The sequence below is a fragment of the Mugil cephalus genome, chromosome 2 (assembly GCF_022458985.1).
Source record: "Mugil cephalus isolate CIBA_MC_2020 chromosome 2, CIBA_Mcephalus_1.1, whole genome shotgun sequence".
NCBI classification, from domain to species: domain Eukaryota; kingdom Metazoa; phylum Chordata; class Actinopteri; order Mugiliformes; family Mugilidae; genus Mugil; species Mugil cephalus.
In genome coordinates this window covers 11,854,535-11,880,468 of record NC_061771.1, presented here as the reverse complement: position 1 = coordinate 11,880,468, position 25,934 = coordinate 11,854,535, and the positions used below count along the sequence as shown (strand labels likewise).

General features: G+C 40.8%; 1 protein-coding gene across 1 annotated transcript in view; it reads left to right on the top strand.

Annotated features, from left to right (window-relative positions):
• Positions 1-25,934, top strand: part of sorcs3 (sortilin related VPS10 domain containing receptor 3) — a 214,213-nt gene that overhangs the window by 57,616 nt on the left and 130,663 nt on the right. The window contains exon 2 of the mRNA XM_047579158.1: positions 18,147-18,214. Coding sequence (XP_047435114.1) covers positions 18,147-18,214 — 68 coding nt within the window. The remainder of the gene's footprint in view (positions 1-18,146; positions 18,215-25,934) is intronic.

Below are 25,934 nucleotides of genomic sequence, written 5' to 3'. Positions count from 1 at the left end.
ATTTCTAAAGTGAATTCCAGTCATAAAACCACTAAACAAACAGTAAGGCCTGTATGTGTTGACAGTCTAACATCATTCTAAGGGCACACTGCTGCTACATTTCCAATTTACCAAAAAAAAAAAAATCATGGAAAATTAACACCTGTTAGTATATTCTGGCTGCACATATTGGCCGCACATCACGTAATTCTTGCTTAAATCAGTGACTCTTTGTAATGCTGCCAACCACGCTGCCTTAAAGCTAATCTTCTTCTCTACCGCATGTTCTACACAAAGGTTGTCCTTGAAAAATTCATCAACCTTTGCGGCGATGACAAAACACACTCCCATCGTCAAACATATTCACTTAAAGCAAAGAGTACATTCAGTTCAGAACTCTGCTAAAAAAAGAAAAAAAGAGAGAGAGAACAAAAATCCATCTTTTAATTGACTGCCAAGGCCGTCACATGCGCAACTGAGGGGCCGGCTTTAATTGAGAAGAGACGTCGGCTCCAGGAATCGCAAGGCTCAACTCCAGTGGTCCTCTGAGTTTGATGAGAGCCTGCAAAGTCAATGAAAACCCTGAACTCTCAGACGCAGTGAAAGAAATGAAGGCGAGCGATAGTGGGAAATGGGAGTGGGAAAATGGCCAAGGTGGTGGTGGTGGTGGTGGGGGAGACGGTGGTAAGGAAGCAGGACGGAGGGGGAGAGTAAAGAGAACGGAGAACAGAGAAGGGGGACGGAGAGAGAAATGGAACGGTGGATAGATATGTCCCCGTTCAGCTGCCAGAGAGTTGCTATGCCGCTGAATTACACCTGAACCAAGAAGTGCTGACAGCTCCCTCCTCCGAGAGAGTTAGTGCCTATAATCCTCTGAGTTGATAATGAGAGCTCAACCTCCATGATACATCAGCCCAATGGAGAAACTTAACAGCAAAGGCATCATTCTTCATTGCAAAATACTGACACGTTTATTACCTTGAGTTTCTCAGGATCCCTATTTATAGCTTAGCGACGCTGGTAAAGATACAAAGGGAGCAGCAGCCAGGAGAGCAAGTTTAATACCACGCCGCATAGCGAGGCTCCACTTTTAACATTTCGATTTAGCGCCGTGCAAAAGGGGAGCATGCAAAGTATGAGCACATTCTTTATTTATGAAGAAAACACTATATAAAAACTGCGCTGGTGTTTCCGCAGCCATGAATAAAAATGAATCCACATGCAGAAGCCATACATCTTATTTTGCATTCAAAGACCTTTCTGTGATGCTGATCAGTTTCGGGGGGAAAAAAAAAAGAAAAAAGATCAAATGCATACTGTGTTTCCATCTCGTTTTCCTTGATCTCTGTCGCTATATTTTTCTTGCCACGGTGCAACAACAACAACAGCACCAGCAGTACAAGCTCCTTGGTTTGCTTAGTGCTTTTTTTTTGTTGGGGTGGGGGGGATTTCCCATGTCAGTGGCTTAAGAAATTGGAGAATCTTTGGCAGACCACCGCACCACAGCGCCTGACAAAGAACAAATGTGCTTCTCTTTGTAGCAATCACTTGAAGCCTCCACTCTCTCCGGGGTAAGCCGAACACCAAGAAAAGCAGACCTGATCGAGCCTCTTAATGAGACCTAATGGTCCTAATTCTCTGCGTCAATATGAGAGCCTTTATTTGCCTTCTGCATTGAAGGCAACAAAGTGGATAATGCTGCCACAGCAACAGGAGGTGCAGAGTGATATTTTAGCTTCATGCAGAGAACAAAAATCACTCTTCAGATTGGGGACTGTGCAGTTTACTGATTGACACACATGAAAACCACGCATTTAAAGGGTAAGCTAGCCCAGCCACGGAAAAAAAAATAATCACTTTTTTTTCTTTCTTTCTCAAAGGGATGAGCTCAGATTGCTATTGAATCTGACACGCAGCCAAGAAATGATGAATTATTACAAAAAAAAATACATGTTAATTAGTTCGGCACCAAACACAACCTCATTCTCAACTCCTCGACGAAAGGAATTCATCATGCTGCTGGATTAAAAGGATTATCTAGTTTTATTTACCCTTCTTCACCTTGGTTAAAGTCATTCAGAACAGAGATCTCAACTCAACTGTTTACATGGACACTGAATAAAATGATCTGCTCAAATATGTGCGTTTGCACGCGCCAATACTTCGATCACTGTAGAACCCTGTGGACAAAGTGGTTGCGTCGAAGACGTATTTGTTCTTCAACTTTACAACTAACTTCACCACGTTTTTTGACATTGCTGTCCGCGTGGAAACTTGTGCCCTCAGAAAGAATTTATTTTTTCCAACCAGAGAGAAACCATCAGATCAGGTGTTTACATGGGTATCAGCAAATCAGACTTTGCTAATAAAGGGTCACTCCAGCCCTCTCAATCTGATTCCAAGCTACTTCTGATCAGACCAGTCTGTTCTGATGTATTTATTGAATTTATTCTATTATTGAAGAACTAGATTATCCACTGCACACAATGTCTCATACAAAAATATGAGTCCCTGATCATTAATTAATTGTCATTAAATGAAATCCCTCCTTGCTGCATGTTACGTGGCCCATCTATACATCTACTCACATGTCTTTGAATCCGTCCTGAGGAGATTCTCATCAGTAAAACAAGTCCAAACAGCTTAAGTGATTTAAATACAAGCATAAAGTGCTCCCGCTTATTAACAAAATATCTTTGAAATATGTAAATTGTGGAATCGTTCTGATTTCTCAGGCTCCATATGATATTCTTAGGTGTAAAGACTGAACTGTAAATGGAGTGCCACGATATTCACGGACAACACTGTGTGTGTGCAGCAGTTTTACTCCTGCATTGGATTTTCTCTGTGCAGCTGACTCTTTTTCCTTGTTTCCCTTGATAAGTACAGTTAGTCTCATGTTGTTGTTATTCTTCTCACAAGCCTTCAGTATAGATCGTTATCAGTTTTCTTTGGCACACTCTGCATCACATGAACACAGATGATCTAATGTTTGGACACACACACACACTTCTATGCTGAACAGAATAATAATAAGTGAAAAGTGTGATGGTCAAAATTTGAGCATGAACCAGTCCAATCAGGCTTTTATCTCCTTTTCTCCAAGGCTACTGCATGACCTTTTCTTCCTCTAATTGGTTTACAGGAAGTCGCTCACAGCTGCACTGAAGCTTGGATAGATAAGTAAAGCCTTTTTTTTTTTCTACCGTCCCATGAGAGAACAGAATCATTCAGCCAGTGTTATGCATGGTTTTAATGAAGTGAATAAAAACATAGTCCTTTAAGGTTCGTCGAGGTTAATTGATTACTGGGCTTTCAAAATGTACCCAACTCAGATATCTTGTGATTTTGCTTGAGTGATTTGTTTCAGTTCAAAGATAATTCTTAGAGAACAAATCGATATTTTGGGTGAGGCTGGATTATTGATCAGGTCATTGATCTCTTTGTCATGTCTCTACAAGGACCAAGTTCCCCCTGCTGTTTCTATGAGATATCAATGAGATTGGACTTGATTTGTAGAACTATAATATTTTATTAATATGGTCAAATATGCTAAGTCTTCAAATATAGACATTACCAAAAAAGATTAGACTACTTGGTAGCATTTTTTATAATCCCTTTTGAGTCGTATGACAAGACAAAATAGAAGATTAAAGCATCTTTGAGTGTCTGTGATAAAGAGCTATATAAAACTGATGTGTTATTATTATTAAGACAGCAGCTTGCCTACACTAGCAGACCAATCACTCTACCATTTCATTTACATTCAGACAGGAACACCTGGGGATTGATTTTGTTCCTAAACTGTGAACATTGCAGAAAACGTTTTCCAGCAAACACCAGTAAATCATCAATTTCCAGAAGAAGAATCTTCATTCAACACATTGTCTTATGCAGTACACTTGCTTTGGGTCACCCCTATGCTTGCAGAAGGCTGGTTCTGAAGCTCAGCTTGTTGTCTCTGGGAGACTCCATCTTGGAATTACTCAACTTCACCTGTATGAAATAGTGTGGTGACCAAAGCTGTTATTTGTACTGGGATGTAAACATGTATTTCTGCTGTAAAGTCAGACATTTAAACCCAGAAGTCTACGGGGATTGCCTCATTGCTGAATTATCTGGTGTGTTCATTTAGCTACGGAAGCTCCCAAACCACTGAAGTCTCTGAGCCTTAACCATACTTCCATAAAAATAATCAAGGTTTTATTAATCCTTTAAGACCTAAACATCTGGCCGCGGATGAAAAAATGCTTGTGGTATTTGAATTACCGTAACTCGCCAATGGCCTGAATTCACACGCAAGACCAGGGAGATCCAGGAAGATAGAGTTGTTTAGAGGAATTTGTTGGTAAAACCTAGGTTAGTTATATCCTTGAGCTGTCACAAAGGTCATCCAGACAAAAGCACACCGCTAGTGTGTTCAGCCACACTTTGAATTATGTCGGAAGAGCAATGTCGGAAGTGAGTCACGCTAATTCAAAAACTGTAAGCTTTAACATGTCACCGATGTGTCAGGTTTGGTTGTAAAGGGTTAATGAAAGTGAGGTACAACCTTTGCTGCTTGACACAGATGCTGTCGTCTTGACAACTTGACCCTGTGTGGCAGTGGTTTTTGGTTTGGAGACATGGTATCACGCACGAACGACATCATATCATGCAGGATGTTATTTTTGCATCTACAGCCTATGCATTACCACTTGAATAAGATCGTCTTACTGTACCATGCTTTACGATCATCACATCTTCACATTATTCCTTGGAAATATTTGGGGGAAATACACTGTTAGAGAATTACTCGAGGCTCTAGCGCCTCAGCTCCCCCATACGGGAATGTAATCAGCCGGCCTGTCTCAATCCAAATATATAAAACTAATCTTTGTGTTCAGCATATTTTTTTTCTCACTTTTGCAGGAAATTCCGGCAATAACTTGGAGGATATCATACAGATGTCTATGACATCAATATTCTTTGCTAACCCAGTCAAAGTTGTCTTTTAAAGAACACCCTCAACTTTTTGAGATGCTGGTTCAGTGATGGTGTCATCACTGCGATGTTTGTGAGAGAATGAGGCGCTTCATCATGTAGAAAGTGTTTAGATTCGGTATAGTCTGAGTAAACCTTTCACATCTTTCAAAGTGTTTATGCAGGGATTTGTTTGCAAACTGCAGACCTCGGCTTCAGTCGGGAGTCTGAGATGACTCTCAGACATGACTCACTTAAAAAGCCTTAGCTGTGAGGATGCCAGACGCTAGGCATGTCAAAATGAATCATGCCATGGAACACATGGCACCAACTGTTTTGTTTGCGGGGCTACTGTTGTTGGCACCGAGTGATGCCTGCTGCCCATGACCTGTGATGGCACCGGATGATGAGATGAGACATGCAAGCTTTCTGAAGCTCCAGTCCCCAACATGTCAGCGGCACCGGGGAGCAGCGCTGTGTCTCTCTGGAACTTTACCGCAGTGAAAGTTGGTGTTTTCAGTTTGATTGACCTGATTCAATGAAATTGTCTGCGCTTATGACAAAAAGTGTGGGGTTGTTTTCCACATCAGTGAATCTTTTCCTGGAAGGAAAAGAAGTTCCAGAGTGAAACTGAATACTACAAAAGGGGTTTACAAATGCTTCCAATATTCCAATCTATTTCATATCATATGTCATTTTGCCATTAGTTTCAGAAATCCCCTTCAATAAAAAGGTGACGTTGCACGAGAAATACAATGTCCTCTACCTTTGGTTTCAACAAGGGCTGCTGTAGGTGACACAAATTCCTTTCAACGCTGTTACACACACACGTTAATCAGAAAATGATCTACAGAAAGCAAGGAGAATTTGTGCGTGGCAGTTCATAGTACCAAAAATCCCAAAAGAAGCAGAACATTCACAAATAGATAGAGAAACAGTCTTTTGAAAGCAAGTTCAGCTTCAAAGTCCTGCTAAATGGTGCACTACAGGAACAAAACCGTGTGCAATTACCGTTGATGTGAACCGAGTTAAGAACTGAGCAGGGAGCTTTCTAAGCAGCTCAGATGTCGATAAGAATAACAAAAACTTGATAAGTAACCCACATACAATTAAAACGGATACTGAAATAAAGTACGATTCGTTGTCTTAAAGTAATGTTGATTAAGGAAATCATACAATTAATCTATGGACTCTATATTATAGAGTCACTATAAAAATAGTTAAACATGACCAGGTTCCACAGAGCTATGTGACACAACCCTACTTAACACTACTCAACACTTTACAAATGTTAGCATGCAAACATATATCATTTTGATTTTTTTTTGTTTGTTTTTATGAAGCTGACTGAGCTTGACAGCAAAAAACAGGGTTCTGTCAAAGCATTCAGATCTGAAGAATTTGACACATCGCAACTGACAAGAGCGTTGACTGGGTCAGACTCTTAAAATATTTTTATTACATGTTTTTCCATTCATGGAGTCCCCTCAAAGAGTATCAGCATTTTTTTTCAGTGTTGATGTAGTATATTATCGTTACATATTTATGTTACCAGCAGATACCATGTTGGGAGATGTCAATAAGTGACAGAGAAAGTAATTTCACATATGGAAAGTTATCTTTATCCATTTAATCTTCTCTTCTTTCAAATCTTCAATTTCATTCAACTGAAAGTGAGCTATCAGATACAAGGGGGAAAAAAGCACATTATGGTTTTATTAAACCATATTAAATTTCCTTGCTGCTTTAATTTCCACTGGTACGAGTCTTTGATAAGCTGCTGATTTAATACACTATATTTGAGTCTTAAAAGTAATGTTTGACTTAACTATGTAAAATCCAAAAACAGAAAGTATTCTCTTTAATTTTTGTTTGAATTCTTAAATTATTATTATTTATTGTACCCCCTTTAAAAAGAACAGAATATCTATATGTAACCTATAAATACTTGTGTCTACAAAAGGATCCTTTGTTGTCTTTTGAGGGTCTAATTACCGACCTCCTTTCTTTATAGACACATGCCTAAAGAGGTTCAGATTCCCTGCAACAATATGGTATCCGCTAACATATATCCAGGCCCTTAGTATTATGACTACTAAAAAGTTTCAGTTTATCTGGACTATAGAAATTCAGGTGTTACTTTAGAAATCTGGGTTATACTTAAAAAAAGAAAAAGAAAATTACATAGCAAAGATAAACATCTATTTTAGTTTCTTTCACTATTATAAAAGCAACTGTCTGGCCTCGAATGACTCCCCAAACGCTGTCGATCGGCCAGGTGGAAGGCATAACACTAATGGATGGTGCAGCGGCACCATACTTCAGAGTCTGCTAACCCAGCATTGTCACAGCAGATGTCAACGTAAGCAGCCCCTGAGCCATCAGCGAGCTGGCTTGTGTCGAGCCGAGCCGATGGATCAAGTGCTTGATGGATAGCATAATGTCCCTGAAAGGACAACATATTGCAATTTTAATTATGCCCAACACACTTCTGATGCTTTTAGTGTGTCTGCAGCTTCTGGCTAGATGCACCTGAATTCGCTCAGGATACACTATCGGTGACAGAGCAGTCTTTTACCTTCATCCCTCACACATGCAGCAGTGCGATGCGGTGACAGAGGTCAGCGTCAGAGCTTAAGAAACAAATGTAATTAAGAATTAAGGCTGAAGCCTGCTGTTAATTAGCTGTCCTGCTGCCTTCATATTGTGTCACCTTAGTGAAGATCCACAGTGACACATTAGCTCATCTGCGGTTAAAGCTCCCGTTTCTCCTCCCTGTGGGAAACATTACCAGTGCTTACCAGAGGGAATTTATGGAATAGAGGAAATCATTTTGAAGATGGAAATGACAGATTCCAACTAATTCCTGCTGCTCGTTTGCTGAACAAAAAGCAATGTCTTATCACAAATGATGAGTCTGGGGGAAAAGCATACTCACAGTAGAGGAAGGTGACCTCTACTGGTTAGATTAATAGTAGCTTGGGCTTTTTGAGAGTCAAAGTTAGCAGTCTCCATCCAGTGGGTCTAAAAAACATTTGCTATGAGACAAGTAAATGTCACAATAAGACACAGTAAGGTGAGACCTCTCACCCTGACTTTGTCTCCCAGCTAGTTTCCCAAGCGGCCCTCTACTTGTGAATTTGTTTTTCACACTAATCACAAAAGACTGACTATTTTCATTCTTAAAAAAGCACAAAAACAAGTGTAACAGCATACATTTTAGAGATGCCACTGACAGGAAATAACTGCTCCTGCCAGACAAACACTTCTCTATTTCTTTTTTCCTTTAACCAGAACAGAAAATGACACACTCAATACGACATACATTTCTTAATATCATTAAAAGCTAGTTCTTACTTTGTTATTCTCTAAAGAGACACTACACCAATTCCGCACATCTGCTGGTCTCGTGAAACATGAGCCAGCCTGTAAAAATCGCTGCATGCTGGATCTCTGGAGGTGCTTACGAACCTTTACTTAGTTTCTTACAAAATCCTGTTTTGAGGTTTGAGATTGTATTCAATGAATTATTCAGATTCCTACAAAAACAATGTACATTGTGATAATTAATGATGATCACAAGCACATATAAGCGCTGGTACAACTATTTTGAACAGGCTGTAGTGAGATATTTTACCTGTTTAGACCAGAGTTACACCATTAATCAAGTATGGATCATATAAAAGCAAGCGGAATGATTGAAGTAAGTAAATATCTCACTTGATCAAAGCAAGACTCTACCTGTGTAGTCAAAAAATGGAAACCTGGACTTAGTCGTTGATTAAACATTGTTTAAGTCGTTTAAGTTGAGCAGGCTAGACTAGGTGATACTAATCATTTCATTTTTTTTTTCTTTTGTGGATCCACTGTCCTGTATCTTCTGCATAGTAGTGAAGACAAATGTGTGTTCGTCCAAGAGAGACGAGCTGAATCAAAAGGGACCCACAATAAAACCCTGTGGGACCTCAGAATAGATGGGATCACGGTAGGAGGATGTTCATGTATATCTTCAGGTTCACATTAGCTGGGTGCAATTTCTCATCGATTCTGCCTTAGACTTGGAATTAAATTCAATGTAAACTGCACAATACTACATAACAATAATAATAAGCTAAGCAATCTGCAGTGGAAGAGGTTAGAATTCAAAGGTCAGCATTAGTGATTTGTTAAATTATTTCTCTTGAGACTCGGTTCTCTTATCAGTACACTTGTTCCTGTTTGTCAGTATCTTCGCATACTCGCAGGATCTCCTGCCTCGTGATCTAATTAGTGAGTACGCAGTGCTACATTTTCTATAAAAATAGTCACCCTCTGAGAAATGGAAATTCTTTGAACATCTACCAGATTGTCACTGTGGGCTCCCGCTGAATTAACCCTCCAATGTGCTCTAATGATAAGATGTGAGGAATCAGAAGGAGCAGAACAAAAAAAAACTGAATTGCTTTTCTTCCCCTTTTTATTTTCAAAGATGCAGTGTTGTAGTTTCACAGTGTTGCCCTCTTCTACCATCAGTGTCCGCTCATGCGATAGAGGCATGTCTTTTTTAGTGCGACTGTGATGTCTGTCTGGTCTGTCTGTGTGTCAGTGAAATTCCACTGGTTCCATTTTTTCTATCTGTCCCTCCGTGTTACATTGTATGATGGAGAGAAGTCAGGGAGTCTACACAGGCTTTGTTTTTATTGCACCCGTGCTTGCACTGTGATAAGCTCTAACCCCTGGTGCAGGCTCCACGGACAGCCAGATAGTGTTTGATTCGCTTGGCTTCCTCAAGAGCTGGCCTGGGAGACAGACGCACCATGGGGAAGAAAAATGGGCAAATAGGAAATCTTAATGGCTGGTGTCCTGCATGAAATACCCAAAATAGCCCAATGCAAATGGAGGCTATTAATAACGTTGGAGCTGTTCATCCACCCAACACTTTGTGGAGAAGATTCTACCTTGAGCTTGTTTAAGACAATGTAAATGTTCGCTTTGAATACACAAATATTTTTAGTCTAATTAGAAGTTGAAATACACTGTGTATATTATGCCTCCATGCAACATCCTGGACTTGCTCCAAATAAACACCCAGACATACTTGACACACTGAAACTTAAGGACAGTAGCGGCTTTATTTATTTTTGAGTTGATTCACCTGGTGCACAGGACTGTCATTCAAAATGGCAGCAAATATTAGACACAGCAGCTCAGGAACATGTAAAGTGAAAATAGCATAGGCAGATGTGTCAAGGCATTGCAGCCAAAAATTTACAATTTAGTTTGGAGGTACGTTTTTGGGATTTATGTATCACCCATCCTGGAGTATGTCACTTAATCCCCTGTGAAAAAAAGAAGTTGGTGTCTCTAGACCTTTAGAAGCTCTGGCTCCAGAAAAACTTTGAGAATTTGCAGCTGCTTTACAGCCAGTGGTTGTTATGGTAACATTTCTATCTCAAGCCTTTGAAGTTGAGGTAGGATCTTGTGTGCCTGAGTGGAATCGCAGCACCTATAACTTTCTTTTTTTTGGAGGGAGGGGGGGTTGCAGAGCTTATATGATGGGTTTATCCTACTGTGCTGGAAAGGTTATTCCTCCCATAGTCCAAAAATCCAGCTGAGGTGATAAAGTAGATAGGCTCACAATCTCACTCCCACCACGTCGGCCACTTGATTGACCTTTCCCTCACCTTGTAGCGCCACCTTGATCCTCTAGCTCTTCACTGAATGACATTTCACCCCATCAAGCAGAAACTTACATTAAAGCTGTGCATTCTCTAAAGTATTTGTTATATAAAAAGCTGCACCTACGGTATTCAGCATCAGATCCAAATAACAGAGCTGTTGTTTTCATTTTGAAAGCTATGACTTGTCGTACTCTGTTGTACCAGCATTTGTTCCTAATATTTACTACAACTCCATTGAAGTCAGTAGGCTAGTAACAGAAACACTTTACTGGTTATGCAGATTTATTTGCTATAATTTTACCGGCACTCACCCGAAATGTACTCCATCCCCACATACTTCATCTGCTTTGTGATGTCCTGGACAGGAGCAGCAGAACATAACTGCCCCCGGGGCGTCAGAGCAAGTACCACCAAATGGACCCTCGCGTGCTATGTATGCTAACGTCAGCAGCCAAGCTTCAGCACAGATGAACATCTACTTTTCGGAGCCAGTCGTCCCTCAAAGAGGCCACACGGTGTTTTTTTTTTTTTTTTTTCATCAGAACAACAAAAGGCCCAAGCAGCATGAGTCTACGCCTGTGCACCGTGTACAAGCAGAAATAGAGAGAGAATAGAGAGAATATGTATATATATATAAAGTACACTGTACTACTTTCTTAAACTTTCAAGTTTCAGTATTGCTAAGGGGGGAAAAACGGCTGTAAAATGCTGAACCCTACTTAGGATGCATTCATTTTCACCAGTGTACCTAATGACAAGACATTCATTTGCATTAAAAGTTGCTACAAGGAACTGATTTGTCTCCTTGGACATGACTGTTGCAATGTCTTTGTGACTCGTAGCAAGATGGTGAAAATGTATTCCAGATGTTCCAGAGGTCACACATGGACGTTGATGCAGGGGACTTTGTTTTGGGTCCCATGTGGGATCATTATTTATTTATTTATTATATTGTTTTATTTATTTATTTATTTTTTCGGTTTGTGACTATTTCACAAACTCCCATGAGATTAGGCAGCAACTTCATTGCTGCCACCGCAAAACAAAGAGGGGCTATAGAAAGAGAGGAAACGAGAAGGGAAAGGAAAGAAGGAGATAGTGAAGGCGAGGAACATTAAGAGGGGAATATGAAACGCTACTGACAGAATAAAGATAAGAGGTATGGGCAAGGAGCCTGAGCAAAACCAAGGGAAAATGATGCAAGGGGGAGAGGGAAAAGACAAGCCCAGATAAACAGAGATAAAGGGGCTTCAGTTGGGGCAAATACACAGAGATGTGGCTTATGAGAAAAAAAAATAGGAACAAGGTAAATACAGAGACATGAAGGATGGCATAATGAGGTAGGTTGCACACAGAGAAGGATGTGCATCAAAAAGAGAAAATCACAAGAAGGAAAGATTCAAATAGTGGGACATGGAGACAGAAAGTGTGAGAGGGAGCATGAAGGAGCAGAGTCACGAAGAGAGTAGTAGTAAGGAGCTGGAGGCGGAGTGAGCGACGTCCACAAGGACCACATTACTTCTGTCTTCTCTAAAACAGACTAACAGCTCCAGCATGCCCTGCTGGACTGTGTTTATGCGCGCAAACACAACTCATTTCACATCCTAATTCCCTTCCTTTCATCCGCTGATGGCCTTCATCTCTGAAGAGTTGTATGCATTTAATCTGTGCTTACTGATAACGCCATAATTGGCACATTTAGAGTGACTAGCTCCAGCCGAAAGACTGTTGTTTTAATTTTTCTCCGCTGTGACGGTGCCACGCTGCTTAAGACACGCTGGTAGTCACTCGAGGTTAAAAGAGCTTATTTCTCTTTGGAGTCCGTGTTTACATGTGCTTAATGATGTGGTGCTCTACGTGCTCATGCGGTGCTCAAAGCTGACATATCGCCCGTCGCCGCACGCCGTGGAAACATAAGGCAGCAGGGGATGCGCCGGTTCTCCAACAAAACAACCCTTCTGCTCAAAAATCCACACATTACTCAAGGCTGAAATGGGAGGCCTGGCGTTGTCATGACGTGTGTGGGACATGGCGTAGGCTTCCTCCCATGTGTCTGACTAGCAGACACTCTGTACAGATATTGATGTGGCATCCAGTGGTTCATGAGAAAAAGTCCAAGCGGTTCCATTTACAGATATTTTGTACTGCCATTTGGATCTTTCCAGATCCCTCAGATATTTTTTTTTAGTCTTTAAAACTTTACACTTAATAATTAGATTTTCTTTCTTAAATATAAACAACATGTTGCTATCAATGCAGCAGTTAATGAGTTTCGAATTTATAGACCTCAAAGGCATGAAAGCCTTCCTCTGGAGGGTTCACGTTCAAATAATAAGTGTGCTGTGTCTGCCTTTGTCACCTGGTGTGAGAAAATGGTCTCGACCTAGACGTGTCCAAGACTAAAGAAATTGTGATTAATTTTAGCAAGAATCAAAGCAAACCAGCTGTTAACTTTGTCCGTGGCATGGAGGTGGACATTGTAGATTCCTACAAATACTTGGGGGCTGTCTTTGACTCACAACTAAAATTTGATGTCAACACAGAGGTGACTGCCAAAAAAGGACAACAAAGGGCTCATCTCAGAAAGCTGAACTCTTTTAATGTAAGCAGGAGGATGCAGTGTTTGTTTTGTAAGTATTTTAAGTTTTTCATTCATTCACTGGTTCAGTGGCATGGCATGGGTGTAAAAGACATATATTCGCTGAACAAAACTGTGAGGGCGTGTTCCAAAATAACTGGGATGCAGCAGGAAGGCTTGTCCTGTCTCTGGGACAAAAGGGTGGTCAAGAAAGCGAGGGGTGCTATGGCGCAACATGACCACATCCTAGCTGCAGACCTTCAGCTCATGCCCTCAGGAAGGCGTTTTAAAGATCCATCCAGGAAAACAAATCGTTATTCCTGATCTTTTAGACTGCCGTTAGTTCTTTAAATCTAAATCCGCCCATGCGGGAATGAACCCCTGATTTCCCAATACTTACTTTTAATAAGTACTTTTTACATCATTGTTCATTTTCTGTTAACACACCTAGCAGTTGTGCATTCTTGGGAGACACAGGAGGACACCTGTGTTAGTGTGGTTTGTGTTAGTATTCTTGAATGTTGGTTACTGTCTATGTAGGCATGGGTGCTGCTTATTGCTGTCAAACTGAATTGCCTTGGGGACAAATAAAGTTGTACTGAATTGAATTGAAAGTTGAAAGTAGCGGCAAAGTTGGGCGATAATTGCCACTAACACCGTATCCACTATGTAGGAGATATTGATTAGTGCGGCTCTAATCTTTCATAATTAATGTGCTGTTAAGCTGCTTCTCTGGCTGTACTGGAAAAAGGGCAAACAAGACCTTTCACTAACCTAGTTAGAGCGGTCCACGCTCCCAGCCTTTATTACAGCGAGCGGGGAAACAAAAGTCAGACAGTTGAGGCCTCATTCTCACTGCTGTTATATCCCACTTCATTTCAGCTTTGTGTTTGTCTCCACTTATGGTCCACACAGTTATTCAAAGCCCCTTCTGTGTATTTATCCACTTGCCATGAAGTCCATGGCTTCAATTTCCTTTGCGGCCACGGTGAATTGTACAAAAACGATTCAATGTTTTTTTGGCCTTGGTGTCAACAGGTAGTTCTGATTTCCCAGGTTGACGTTCTGTCATTGTGTCTCATAAACAGCTCTCGTTGACTGACATTGTAATCGCTCAGCTGTTGACATGCTACAGAGTGGCGGGGATGCTTAATCACGTCGAGATAATGATCACTGCCGTTATGGTGTCGTCCGTTGTGGTGTTTGTTTGAAGTAAAGCCTATTTTCGGAATACTGTCAATAATGGAGTGCCGTGACAGTTCGCAATGAAAGGCATTGAGAGTATTTTTAGTTCTCAATGTAGCGTAAAATGAACATGTCTCTGAAATAGTCTAAAGCTGAAATACAAAAGTGTATTCTGGAAGTTCTTTGTGTCATTGATTCGAGTTTGAAATGTTTTGTTTTGAACCACTCAGTGTGGCTAGAGTCTTTGAATCGTGTAAAATGAATTCTAAATCAGGATTAATTACGGAAATGTTACTAATGTTTCACCGAGGACACTTTGCTAATCCTGTTCATTTCATGCTAATGTTTCTTGTCCATTTTGTTTGCGTTTCAAGTGCATTTCTGCTTTAAAGAATTTGATTTTGTACAAATTGAGTTCATTATCCCTCCTTGTATGGATGTTAATGTCTTGTTAGATTTGACGTTTGTGGCATAAATAAAAAAACAAATTCAGTGCAGTTAGTAGAAAGTCACGTTTCACTCACACATGTGATACGGCCCTGCGCCGTTACCAGACATCGAAGGTGACACCTCTTCGGGTCATGATCACAATTAAACCGTTGCTCTGCAATGAGACAAGCTGGACGTTTTCTCAGAGAAAAGTCATTAACACTGTCATTAGCATTCTATGAGCTGAACCAATATTCAAAATTGTGTCTGGCACTTTGACTTGGTCTTTGAGGAGAGGGGGACATCTAGTTATGCTAATAATATGTTTTCACCACAGTTGGTTAATTGCTGAGGCAACAAGGCTATGAGAGTACAATGTGACTGACATTTTGATTCAATAATTGCAAGTCAACTGGGTATTCAGAAGGGGAGAGTGTACTTGAAATACAAATACCCCGTCCACCATGTATTTAAGTGAGCTGCAGATTTGTTCTTCCATCACGCTCGCTCTCTGTTGGACAAAGACCAACAACATTTGAGAGCACGCATGTAAATAAACAGTAAGACTATCTGCCTGCTGTTCCTTGAAACCCACATGCATTAGTTTTCCAGGTCCACAGCTTAATGCATTAAACATTCTTTTCTTTAAAAAAAAAAAAAAAAAAAGCTTTTAAGTTCGACTGAAAAGATGTTGTTGAGACTCCTTTTAAGGTTTTCTTAAAAAGCATTTGAAGTGACAAAGGTGCTTTGTCTGTGTTTTGGCTGGTGTCCTGGTTGTTCAATGTGAATTTCAAATCCAGATTGTCATGTGGGGATGAGACGACTTATGTCTGCATGTGTCAAGCCCCAAGCAGAACTCAGACACGGCCACGCGTCTGACAGCACAAAGGCTGCACAAGCACACAAACACACACACTTTGTCTCAGATATAGTCGGCTGTATTGTGATTTCCAACAGAATACACACATGCTGGTACACGCAAACATCCAGTTTTGATTTGCGGTGGAGTCCATTTTCTTCTGATTCAGCGCTGCCCTCTCTCTGGCACTACAGCCTTGCTTGGCCTGAGCCTTATGTTCACAGCCGTGGCCAAGGATGGTCCCTTGGGCGCGTGGCACATCTCCCCGCAAGTTCTAGCTAAGGGTCCCTGCTAAGCAGCTGGCTTGTTCAAAAGGCTTGTGGGAAGAGTGACGCTCGGCCAAAAGTGGAAAGGTCCTGGAAGTCTGCAGGCCGGCAGAGCTTCACAAGAGCGTGAGTGGTTGGAGGTCTTGGGTGTGAGGACACTTCTTTAGAGCTTTATTTTCTAATTGCTGATTACTGACTTGTGCTAAAGGGGCCAAGGACATACCTCGTCCCTGCCAAGTGACTCAATACAAGCATGCCAGGTTGCTTTAAATAAGCAGAGCATTGTTGCAAGGTGGAGGAGTCAAGGAGTGGAGGAAGTACAACTTCCTATCATTATCTGTACAACTGATAACAACGCATGAACCGGAGGATCTAAAAAGCATCTTATTATGTCAAAGGATGTTTCATGTCGGTGAGGTCAGGTCAAATGTGTCCTAAGTGCTAAGTGATGGCATGCCTCCCTGTGCAACAATTTTTTCCACACACATTTAACCGCCTCGTGTAACCTGGAGGTGAATACAGTTGGCGTCTACCAGATGGTTAGGTTAAACAAACACCGTTTTTCCCCTCGGTTAATTGTATTACCTCTGATGTCTCCTACCTACAACTTTACACCTCCAGCTGTCCCCGTGATCCACTCTGGAGTGGAGGATCACAGCTGACCACTGATCCTGTCACGGCAGACTTGGCCTTCATTTTTTCTTATTTGCTCTGAGGACTTGTACAGAGACTATCAAAGTGCCTCGCCTGCTGATTGTCTCTCCAAAAGAACAGAGACCAAAGTTGTGAACACAGAGACTATTGGATCAGACTCCTCCACAAGGGCCGTGATGCCAGCGTGCTCCGTCAAGAGAAAACCTAAGCTTTAAAGTGGCATACACAGAGTTGGATACACTGTACGGTAGTACCTCCCAAGATGCTCATCTATCTCATCTATCTGGCACCTTGAAGTGTCCCCGTTTACTGTTTGTGAGAATCCTGTTTAGTATTAATGCAAATAGTTATTGGTAGTACTGTCCTGAAGTGGCATACATTCAATTTTTCCTTCACTTATCCAAATGGTAGCAGGTCACACAAGGTAGCATAGACATTCCAAGAATTGATAACCATGTTCTCCAACTGCCACGCACCTGGCTCCACATGATGCACATCCCTGCCAACTTGACTCAAAAGAACTACCTTCACAGAGAAATGTTTTTCTCATGAACCACTTTCCTTAAGTGTCTTAAGGATCTGGTCAGACCTTGCATTGAGATCTGATTTGGACAATGAGGTCGCAAGTGAGCACATTTACATACGTGTGTTTGTTAACGTGAGACTTGGCGTTAACATGCGTTTCCAGATACAATCTCGTCAGCCCCAGTGGTGCAGTAGCAACCATGTTCAGTACAGGAGGTCTTTAATTGGACGACCCAGACCACCACCACCACTAGATCGTAATGTTACATCTGAACAGACACATAGGTGTCTTCTACAAGAAAATGTTTTTATGAACATTATAAAAACATGACATATATTACAGTAGAATGTCTTTATTGTCATTGTACAGGTACAACAAAATTAATGAATCTTAAATGCACTGAGAGCATTGGAAATAAGGAATTTCCCAAAATGTCAATTACTGACTCAAGGCTGAGCTGAAACAACTTCTAAGCAAACTCATTTTGACCACTTGCATTCATAATTTAATTAGTTCAGTTATTAAACAAAGCTCCTAAGAGCAAGGTCAAGAGGTTATACCGCAGAGTACATTGCTCTTCATACACCGGATGCTTTGCCTTGAGTCTCAGTTATGTCTCCTTTGCAGTCGAACACAAAGTCTGTGTCTTTCAGTGTCGATTTTAAATTCCATCTTAACATTCATTCCTGGTCAACATCTGAAATGTAACTAATCATTCAGCTGAGTTCTACTTCAGGTTTCTTTCTCTTTAAAGGGTGTTATCTCTTGCTACCGCCGCCTTAGTGCTTGCTCTGGGGCCTTCAGGCCGTGTTCTGTAAAGTGTCTTGAGACAATTTGCATTGTTATTGAAATAAAATTGTACTGAGCTGAAATGAATTGAATGGAACCAAAGATACTCAAACTCCAGAAGCCTAAATCATTGTACTAGTCTGGGCTTTGAACGTCTTTTCACTTATCTCAGCCACTCTACAGCCACAGAGTCGACTCCACTCCCTACGTTGATCGGCTTATAAAATGATTGTAATAGTCAAACTCTCTCTATTTCCAGGTGATCCTGATTCTAACGAAGCTCTACGATTTTCACATCGGCAGTGTCACTGAGAGCACGCTTTGGAGGTGAGTACACATTTTCATTCATAAAACTTTATCCAGAGGAAGTCTTTGGATGCTTCAATTGTGCCATTATCCCACCTCTGTGTTGGCGCTTTGATAATTTAATAACCCTAGCATGTCCTAGCATGTGAGGTGAAGCGACTCGGAGAAGACACGCGCAGCAAGAGGCTGAACATTGTTGAGATCCGTGTCTGTTAGTTCTTCAGAAAGGAAAACTGAAACTGCTTCTTACTATCTATAAAACATTTATTAAGCATAATTCAGGGCTATTTATTCTGCCCTGAATATAATTACTTGTAACACTGATTAACACACTTCTAAATGAGAATTCAAAATAGATCTCACAACATGCAAGTGACATGCAAACCCTGCACAGAATGACCCCAGGCAGCTGGAGGGTTCAAACCCAGAGCCTTCTGAGGCGACAATGCTTACCAGTGCATCACTGCATCGCCCACGTCATTTATATAACTTCCACTGGCTGCAAAGCAAACTGACAAAATTACACTTGTGTTAAACCCATAAAACAAATGCGTTGCCTTGTCATTTATTTTCTCATGTAACTGTGAACATGTAGTCTGTAATCACTTGTTCCTGCGCTATGTCCTCACCTGCTCCTCTGCTGCTGTGAAAGCTATAGCAGAGGCTGTTTGTCATTTTCTTGTTCTGGTGTGTTATATGATGTGCTCAGCTTCTTGCCCCAAACTGAGAATAAAACAATGCACATCAAATATTTTAAAAAGGAAAAAAAATACACTTACAAAAGGATCTTTAACATGTCCCTGGTGAGAGTTTGAACTGCTGTACATGTATTCCATTTTCAAGCCCAGATGCAGATATTTCTTTGACTTTTTGGATGATGCCACACAACCAAATCCTCCTCAGGACTCATCCAACCCTCATTGAACTGAACCTCTCCAAACAACCACTGGCCAATTATAGTTTAACTTTGCACAGATGGTTTGTCTTTTAAGAAGACAAGGAGTTTAAAATCCCAGGTTATCGTGCCACATCAGGGTGCACTGGAAGGACCTTATTTGATCTCTGAATTGGCACGAATTTTAACCTGGACAGGGACATTTTTTTTTAATCTTCATAATACTTTGCAATGAGGAAGGAAAAATTAGAGTTCATAAAAAAATGTATGTGTAGACTCAACACAGTGTGTCAGTTCACCAGAAAGAACTAGAGGTCAGTTTAAATATCTATATACAGTAGCCTGCTCAGTAGTCTAACCCTAGGGGACTAGTTTGTACTGTTGTGTGGCGACACCATCTGATGCTTTGCAACAATGTCGACTTGTTTCTCTCATTGGTTATTGTGAAAGGACAGAAATGAACATCCAGATTTTACATCAAACATGATATTAACTCATCTGGAAATGCATTCCCAGAGGTTTAAGCTGGATCAGTAAATCTACAAATCAGCAGATAGTCCCAGAGGCGGTTTAGGCTTCTGTGTCAATTTGACATCGTAGCTACGGCAACAGCCCAGACCATAGGCAGACGGACGTCTGATTCTCCATCTCCGCAATTGTCTAATTGATTGTTTTGGATCAATGAAGATGGAACACGTCGAGGAAAGTTTAACTGAGGAGGTTTGAAGATACAAACATTTCTATGACTCGTCTTCGGCGAAAGTTTCAGTCGACATTGTTGAAAGTGAAGCAGGAAGTGGAAATGAAAGTTCACTGGCAGAAAAAAGACAGCGTTGACAAGCATTTATGTTTTGTTACAGAGCGAGCCAGGCGGACAAGCTCACAAGTGTAAATTTTGGGGGGCTTCAGGGAATAAAACCGAGCATCAGGGATCATTAAGATTTACTCTACTACCTATAATAGTTTAATTCAGCATTACTTTTCAAGGATATCAGTAACTATATTAGTTCATTACAGGCAACAGTAAAGAAATCCTCTTGATCACTAGCAAACAGACTGTGGAGAAGTTGATCAAGATGTATGAAGGAGAACCATCGTGTTTAATGTATGAGCCAGAAAGGATTTTGTTGGACATGTTCATCAGCCCCAGGTTCTTGTTGGGTATCATAAACTTTCATTTCTAAAGACACCATGAAAATAGAACATTTTTTTGGGGCACTTGGGAGGTCCTATGCATTTTTAACCTCTGCAGATGAAAAATGGGAAATATGCTTTTCGACTCTGCCAATTTTTAGCACCAGTGTTTCAAAAATGTTTAACTTTTCAGAAAACTCTTTTGCTAGAATGAAAGTGGTGATTCCAAAATCACATAAATAATTTCCCTTCCACAATCGACTAATGTTGATTAGTCGATTGTGGAAACGACTTGCTAACCACCTTCATATTATACTGGCAAAATACTAAAATTCTATATATATTATAGATATTACCAATTATCATTGGATCAGGCACTATTATCACAGTCTTTATGATAAGTGTTATGAACATTTTCACACACACACTTTGATCAGAGGGACTGTCTGAGGCATTGTCTGCATGGTGTCAATACACCACTATACATGCCACACACATAGCTCCCCATTTGTAAGTAGATGTTCTCCTTCAAGCTTTGTATTAAACATGTTGACATGCCCCCGTCTTTTCCCTGTTCTTCTATTTGTTTGCAGAAAAAAATATATAAAAATGACATGACATGACATTTCAATCTTGGGTAATATTGCATATTAAAAATAGCTTCCACAGCAAAGGGAACATTGAATAAAAACGGTGATTGGATGCAGGAGTGATTAGACAGGGACACTGGGAGTCAGCACTTATTTATTGGGGAAAATGGGGTGAAAGTGATTTGTTTGTTTGCAACCAAAAGACAAAGAGTACTTTGCTTCAGATCACATTTGCCTTTTGACCGGCCTCTCTTTTTACTGCTACACTTCTGTGCCACAGTTTAAACCACAGAAGCTCTATTTGCCGAAAGAGAAACGTACAAGATTCCATCTGAACTTTTTTGTCCTTTGAGATTTCAGAGATGACAGTCATATAGAGTAGAACATTGACACTTCTTAGGTTTGCTTACCTGGCTCAACTTGAAGTGGTAGTTTGACAATGATAAGTGGTACCAAAGAGACTGCTCGCCATTTTTGACATTTAGACAGCTTCTGTGTAATTTGAGCCTGGAGGCTAAAACAGAGCTGTGCTTTGGTGTTTAACTAAGTGCAAGGAAAATACAGTCCCTTAATCCCTCCTCATAGCGCAGGTACTTTAGCAGCAGACTCTGTCTTAAAATTGTCTAGATACACTTCTTAAATGATTAAATGATTCTTTACTAATGAGATTCTGCTCTGCATGTCTAAACTATGGGCAAGCACCAAAACGATTCTGACAAGAGTTCCTTCTCCTCTGTCTTTGTTCCAGTATACGATGACAATTTTGCAAAAAAAAGATAAAATCAGCTCACTTTGATGCATTCAAGAGTCCCTGTTGCGTAAACACCCCCAGACATACGCTCCGGTATAACCACCACAGATGGTGCGGAGAACATTGTGTAGTCTACAGTAGAGGTGAAATAATGCAACAGAGGTGGGGAAAAAAAAAAAAAAAAAAAACTTCTGTCAGAGGAGCCATGCTCCACTTAATCACATTATGTCGTCTTCAGTGATCTTTGCTGAGCACCGTCTCAAAAGTTACCTCATCAACCCATGCAGCTGACCAATGATCACCGTAAAATAATAATAATTAACTGCAAACTAAGGTAAATTGTAGAAAACAAAAACTGGTCTGAAAAGTGTTCACTAAGGAATGAGCTTTTATTCTTCCTGTGGGGCATCAAATCTTTACTCCACATGGGGCAAACTCAAGAATAGTTTTATTAAGAGTCATGAAAAGAATATAGATATCATATAGAGTGTTTGCGATTTACCCTCAGCTAGTTTCTGTAGCTACAGTCTCAGATCGATGGCTTCAAGCTGCTTTTACACTTTAAAGTACACTTAAATCATGGTGACCATATTCTTTGCTTCTCACCAATGGAATATCACTCTCACCATGATCCAAGGTAAATGTAGCCTGTCAGTTGAAATCTGTAGCGAGGACGTAATCAGGTTAAGTAAGTTATCTGTGGTGTGCGACCAGGGACCGTTCCCTGTGGCTGGAGAGCAGCGTTACTGGCAGCCATCCCAGCTACCTCTCACCCACAAACCTACAGCTGTCCACCCAGGCTTTTCAGTGGATCTGAAGGGCCGAGCGAAATATTCATTTCATTTAAAAAAAACATTTTGGATGGGAATGATCCAAGTATATGAAGTTAAAGGGAGGCAGTTTCAAAAAGTGATAAGAATGGAAAGATAAAAGGCAAACTAGCACGATTTGCATCAGCTCGACTGTAGCACTCTCTCTCTCTTTTTATTTTTTTCCGGCAAATTGAGATTCCAGCCCTGATAGGGCTTGAAGAGGAGTTGAAGAGAATGTTTATCACTTCACAGGAAGACGTCCAAATGGCAAGCCTAACGCTGTCTTTTTGCAAAGGTCAAGGCAGTGGCAACACTTCAAAGCTCCGTCCAGTCAGTGTGTCAGTCGTAATGAACATTCTGACCTTAAACAATGAAAGCTGTTCAGTCAGTATCTGCATAATTTTCAAAGCAGCCTTGTGTGCGGTAGAAGAAAAAAAAAAAAAAAATGAAGGGGAATCAACTCAGCAAAACACTCCTTCAAAGTTGTTCATCCTCTCTCATCTGGCCTCTGGAGGATTGTCCCTCTGTGCATGAGAACTGATCAAATACGACAAGGCCTGGGTTCATTCGCAGGTATTCAGATGTGGGTAAATTAACAGCAACAACAAGGTCGACTTGTATTTCCCTCCTATGGCTGTATGAATTTGGCACATTCTATATGTGTAGCTTTTGGAAAAGAAGCCCATGCTGCAGTTGTTTCATGCAGTGTGCTTATTGAGGTTGTGCTCAGTGTGTTACAGAATCACAGAGCTGGAAGGAAGTCTGACGATGAGCTGATATTTTTTCTTTGTGCAGTGCACACACACACACACAGTCATTTTTTTATATTGAGTTTTATTATAGCTACGACTTGGATATTGGTACAATTATATATGAATGAACTGGTAAGGAAGATGTCCGATAGGTGAATAAACACCGGAACCCGGAGCTGAACTATCAGTGGAAACGTTGCCATGGACACTGGTATCAAGTCAGTCTGTTCCTCATGCAGAACAAACACACTGACCTGATCACAGGGAGTTTTCAATAATTTCTTCCATCTTTTTATCCGTGGATTAATGTGCTGCTGTTGTATGGCATGTGATCATCTGCGTGACCCTCTCTTTGTCTCCCATGTCCCTTCGTACTACCCTCCTCTGGTCATGGCCTCATCAGTGTGGCCAGCGTTCCTGGCTTATATTCCTGCCTGAATGTAGGTTCATCCAACCTGCTTAGAATACCTCTAATAGTTGGTATACCTACAGTATACCAACTAACACAGCTATAATGGAAATACTAAAATACTATTAATGAACTGTATGCCTCTGTGCTCTTGTTTGTATGAGCGCTCTGTATACACACTAAACCTTTCTACGATGCAAATTTCAAATGCAAGCTCCATGCATTTTTGTCATTCATTATCAATCTCTTATATTTACCTCCTATTGTATCTCATACTGTGTATATACATGTATGTGAATAAACATATATGTTTATTCGTATAAACGCATAGCACATAGGTCTTCAACTTGGGGGTCCGTAGAGGTACTTCAAGGGTGGTATCCCTATTTATTGTTTTTGGATTTTCCCCCGCAATTTTTTCCATCACAAATTTAAATTTCTTTGAATGCACATTGACATGATTCCAACATGTTTTAGTAAAGGGATAAATGGAGGCAGAAGATCTTTTTGTCAGCAGTAGCCGAGACCTGTCAATCTAAGCTTTCTGTACATGGTAGGCCCCGCCCCCATCGCTGCTGAGCCAATCACGAGGCCGCATGTTACACGCCGACTCTGTCCGATTGCCTGCAATCGGCAGAGAGCCTCTTCTAGCTGTTAGCTTCTCTTCAATTCCCGCCAGTCGTTCCTTACCCGTCAATTCACCAGTTAGGCATGTTTATGTTTACGACAGTGGGGGCGGAGCCATTCATGCTCTCATGCACAGCTACAGCCAATTTAAACCAAGCATGTCTTTGGGTACCCTGGCTTCATCCCACAGGCTTTTGCTTTAGTGAGTTATCTGATGCTGTCCAAACAGGATGTGACATAATGGCGAGTACCAGTTGCCATGCCATCTGGTTCGCGTAGCAGTCCCATGAAAAAAAATGAAACAAATAAGGTGTATAAACCAACATTTCTTTGTAACTGGTGGAGTTACAGTATTAATCAAACAAAAATGCGAGTCTGGTCGGGTCATCGATTACGCAGTTCCATGCATGGCTCCACTCTCGGAACATGCTGCGCAGGATCTGATAGATGGTGCTGCCCCTATGCCTTGGAAAAAAGCATCAGTTTGGCCAATGCAAGGAAGAGGGGACACATTGTTGTCTGTATTCAGTTAGACCCACAACCTTCTTGGTGTGAGGCATCAGGACTAACTGCTACACCACTGTACCACAGCTTATCAATTAGCCGACTATCCTCTGGGTCCTCAGAGGGTCCAGTCAGTATCCATGACAACAACTCTTCCAACAGACCTCCGTATGAAAATGCTAATAGACATGTAGCATTTCTCTAGACGTTTGTCATCTTATCCTACTTGGAACAACGCAGTAGTTGTACTCGGTTCTGTTTTCACAGCAAATGATGAGGCGTTCGAGTCTAATTATTTTGATTTAATGGGTCTCAGTCACGCCTTCGGCAAATTAACGCAGATCTGATTAAGAAAGAAAAGGCATTCTCCTCAGTCTTCTCTGTGCCCTATTAACATCCTGATCACAGCTGTAGTGATGTTTATTAAGAAGAAATAATCATTAACTGAATAACCGTCTGAAATTAGTGTCACTGAAACTGACAATGATTATAAAGTATTAGGAAACTGGTGGCAACACTTGTTGCTTCAGGTCTGGAAATTAATTGCTGAAATATACAGTATGTAGGTGTCATGAACTTCTCATCATAACAGAGGGTATGTTTTCAACTGAGCGTTGGTGTTGGTTGTATTATAGGAAATATAGAGGCCACATAGGGAGTAGAAGTATCTCGACCTCTACAATATGACCTTCTGCTAATCATCTGTCTCTGTAGAGGCTCAGCTCAATGTAACTGCACTACTATTATAAATCACTGTAACACCCCTCCAAAGAAACATGTGCTTCAACAGTTTGTTCTGTTAATATCTGCAGTTCATACACCGATGTTCAGTTAAATTTTTAGCCCTCTTCCTCGTTTCTAATCTGAATATTTTCAAAACATTACCAGACCTCCAAAATTACACTTAAGGTTTACTGCAGGCATCTCAAAAATGACTTATTTGTAGAATAGGACACTTTACAACTGATCCTCATCCGTCATTATTTCATCATACCAAAGTGGTAGTCTAGCAGCTTCAATCAGAGCAAGTGTCAAACGCACCCAGCCATGAATTTAGATTCACCATTCTGTGTGTGTGTGTGTACCTGTGCACTGGCTGAGGAATATTAAATCCACTCAAACAAAGGTGGTATCTACCAACCACCCCCCACACAACACATTGAAGTTTAGTCATTTATGGTGAGAATAAAGCCAGATAAACAAGAGGTTTCTGGGAGGTACTCATTTTTAGATCAACATTCCTTCATTATCAGCTACCACCTATCCT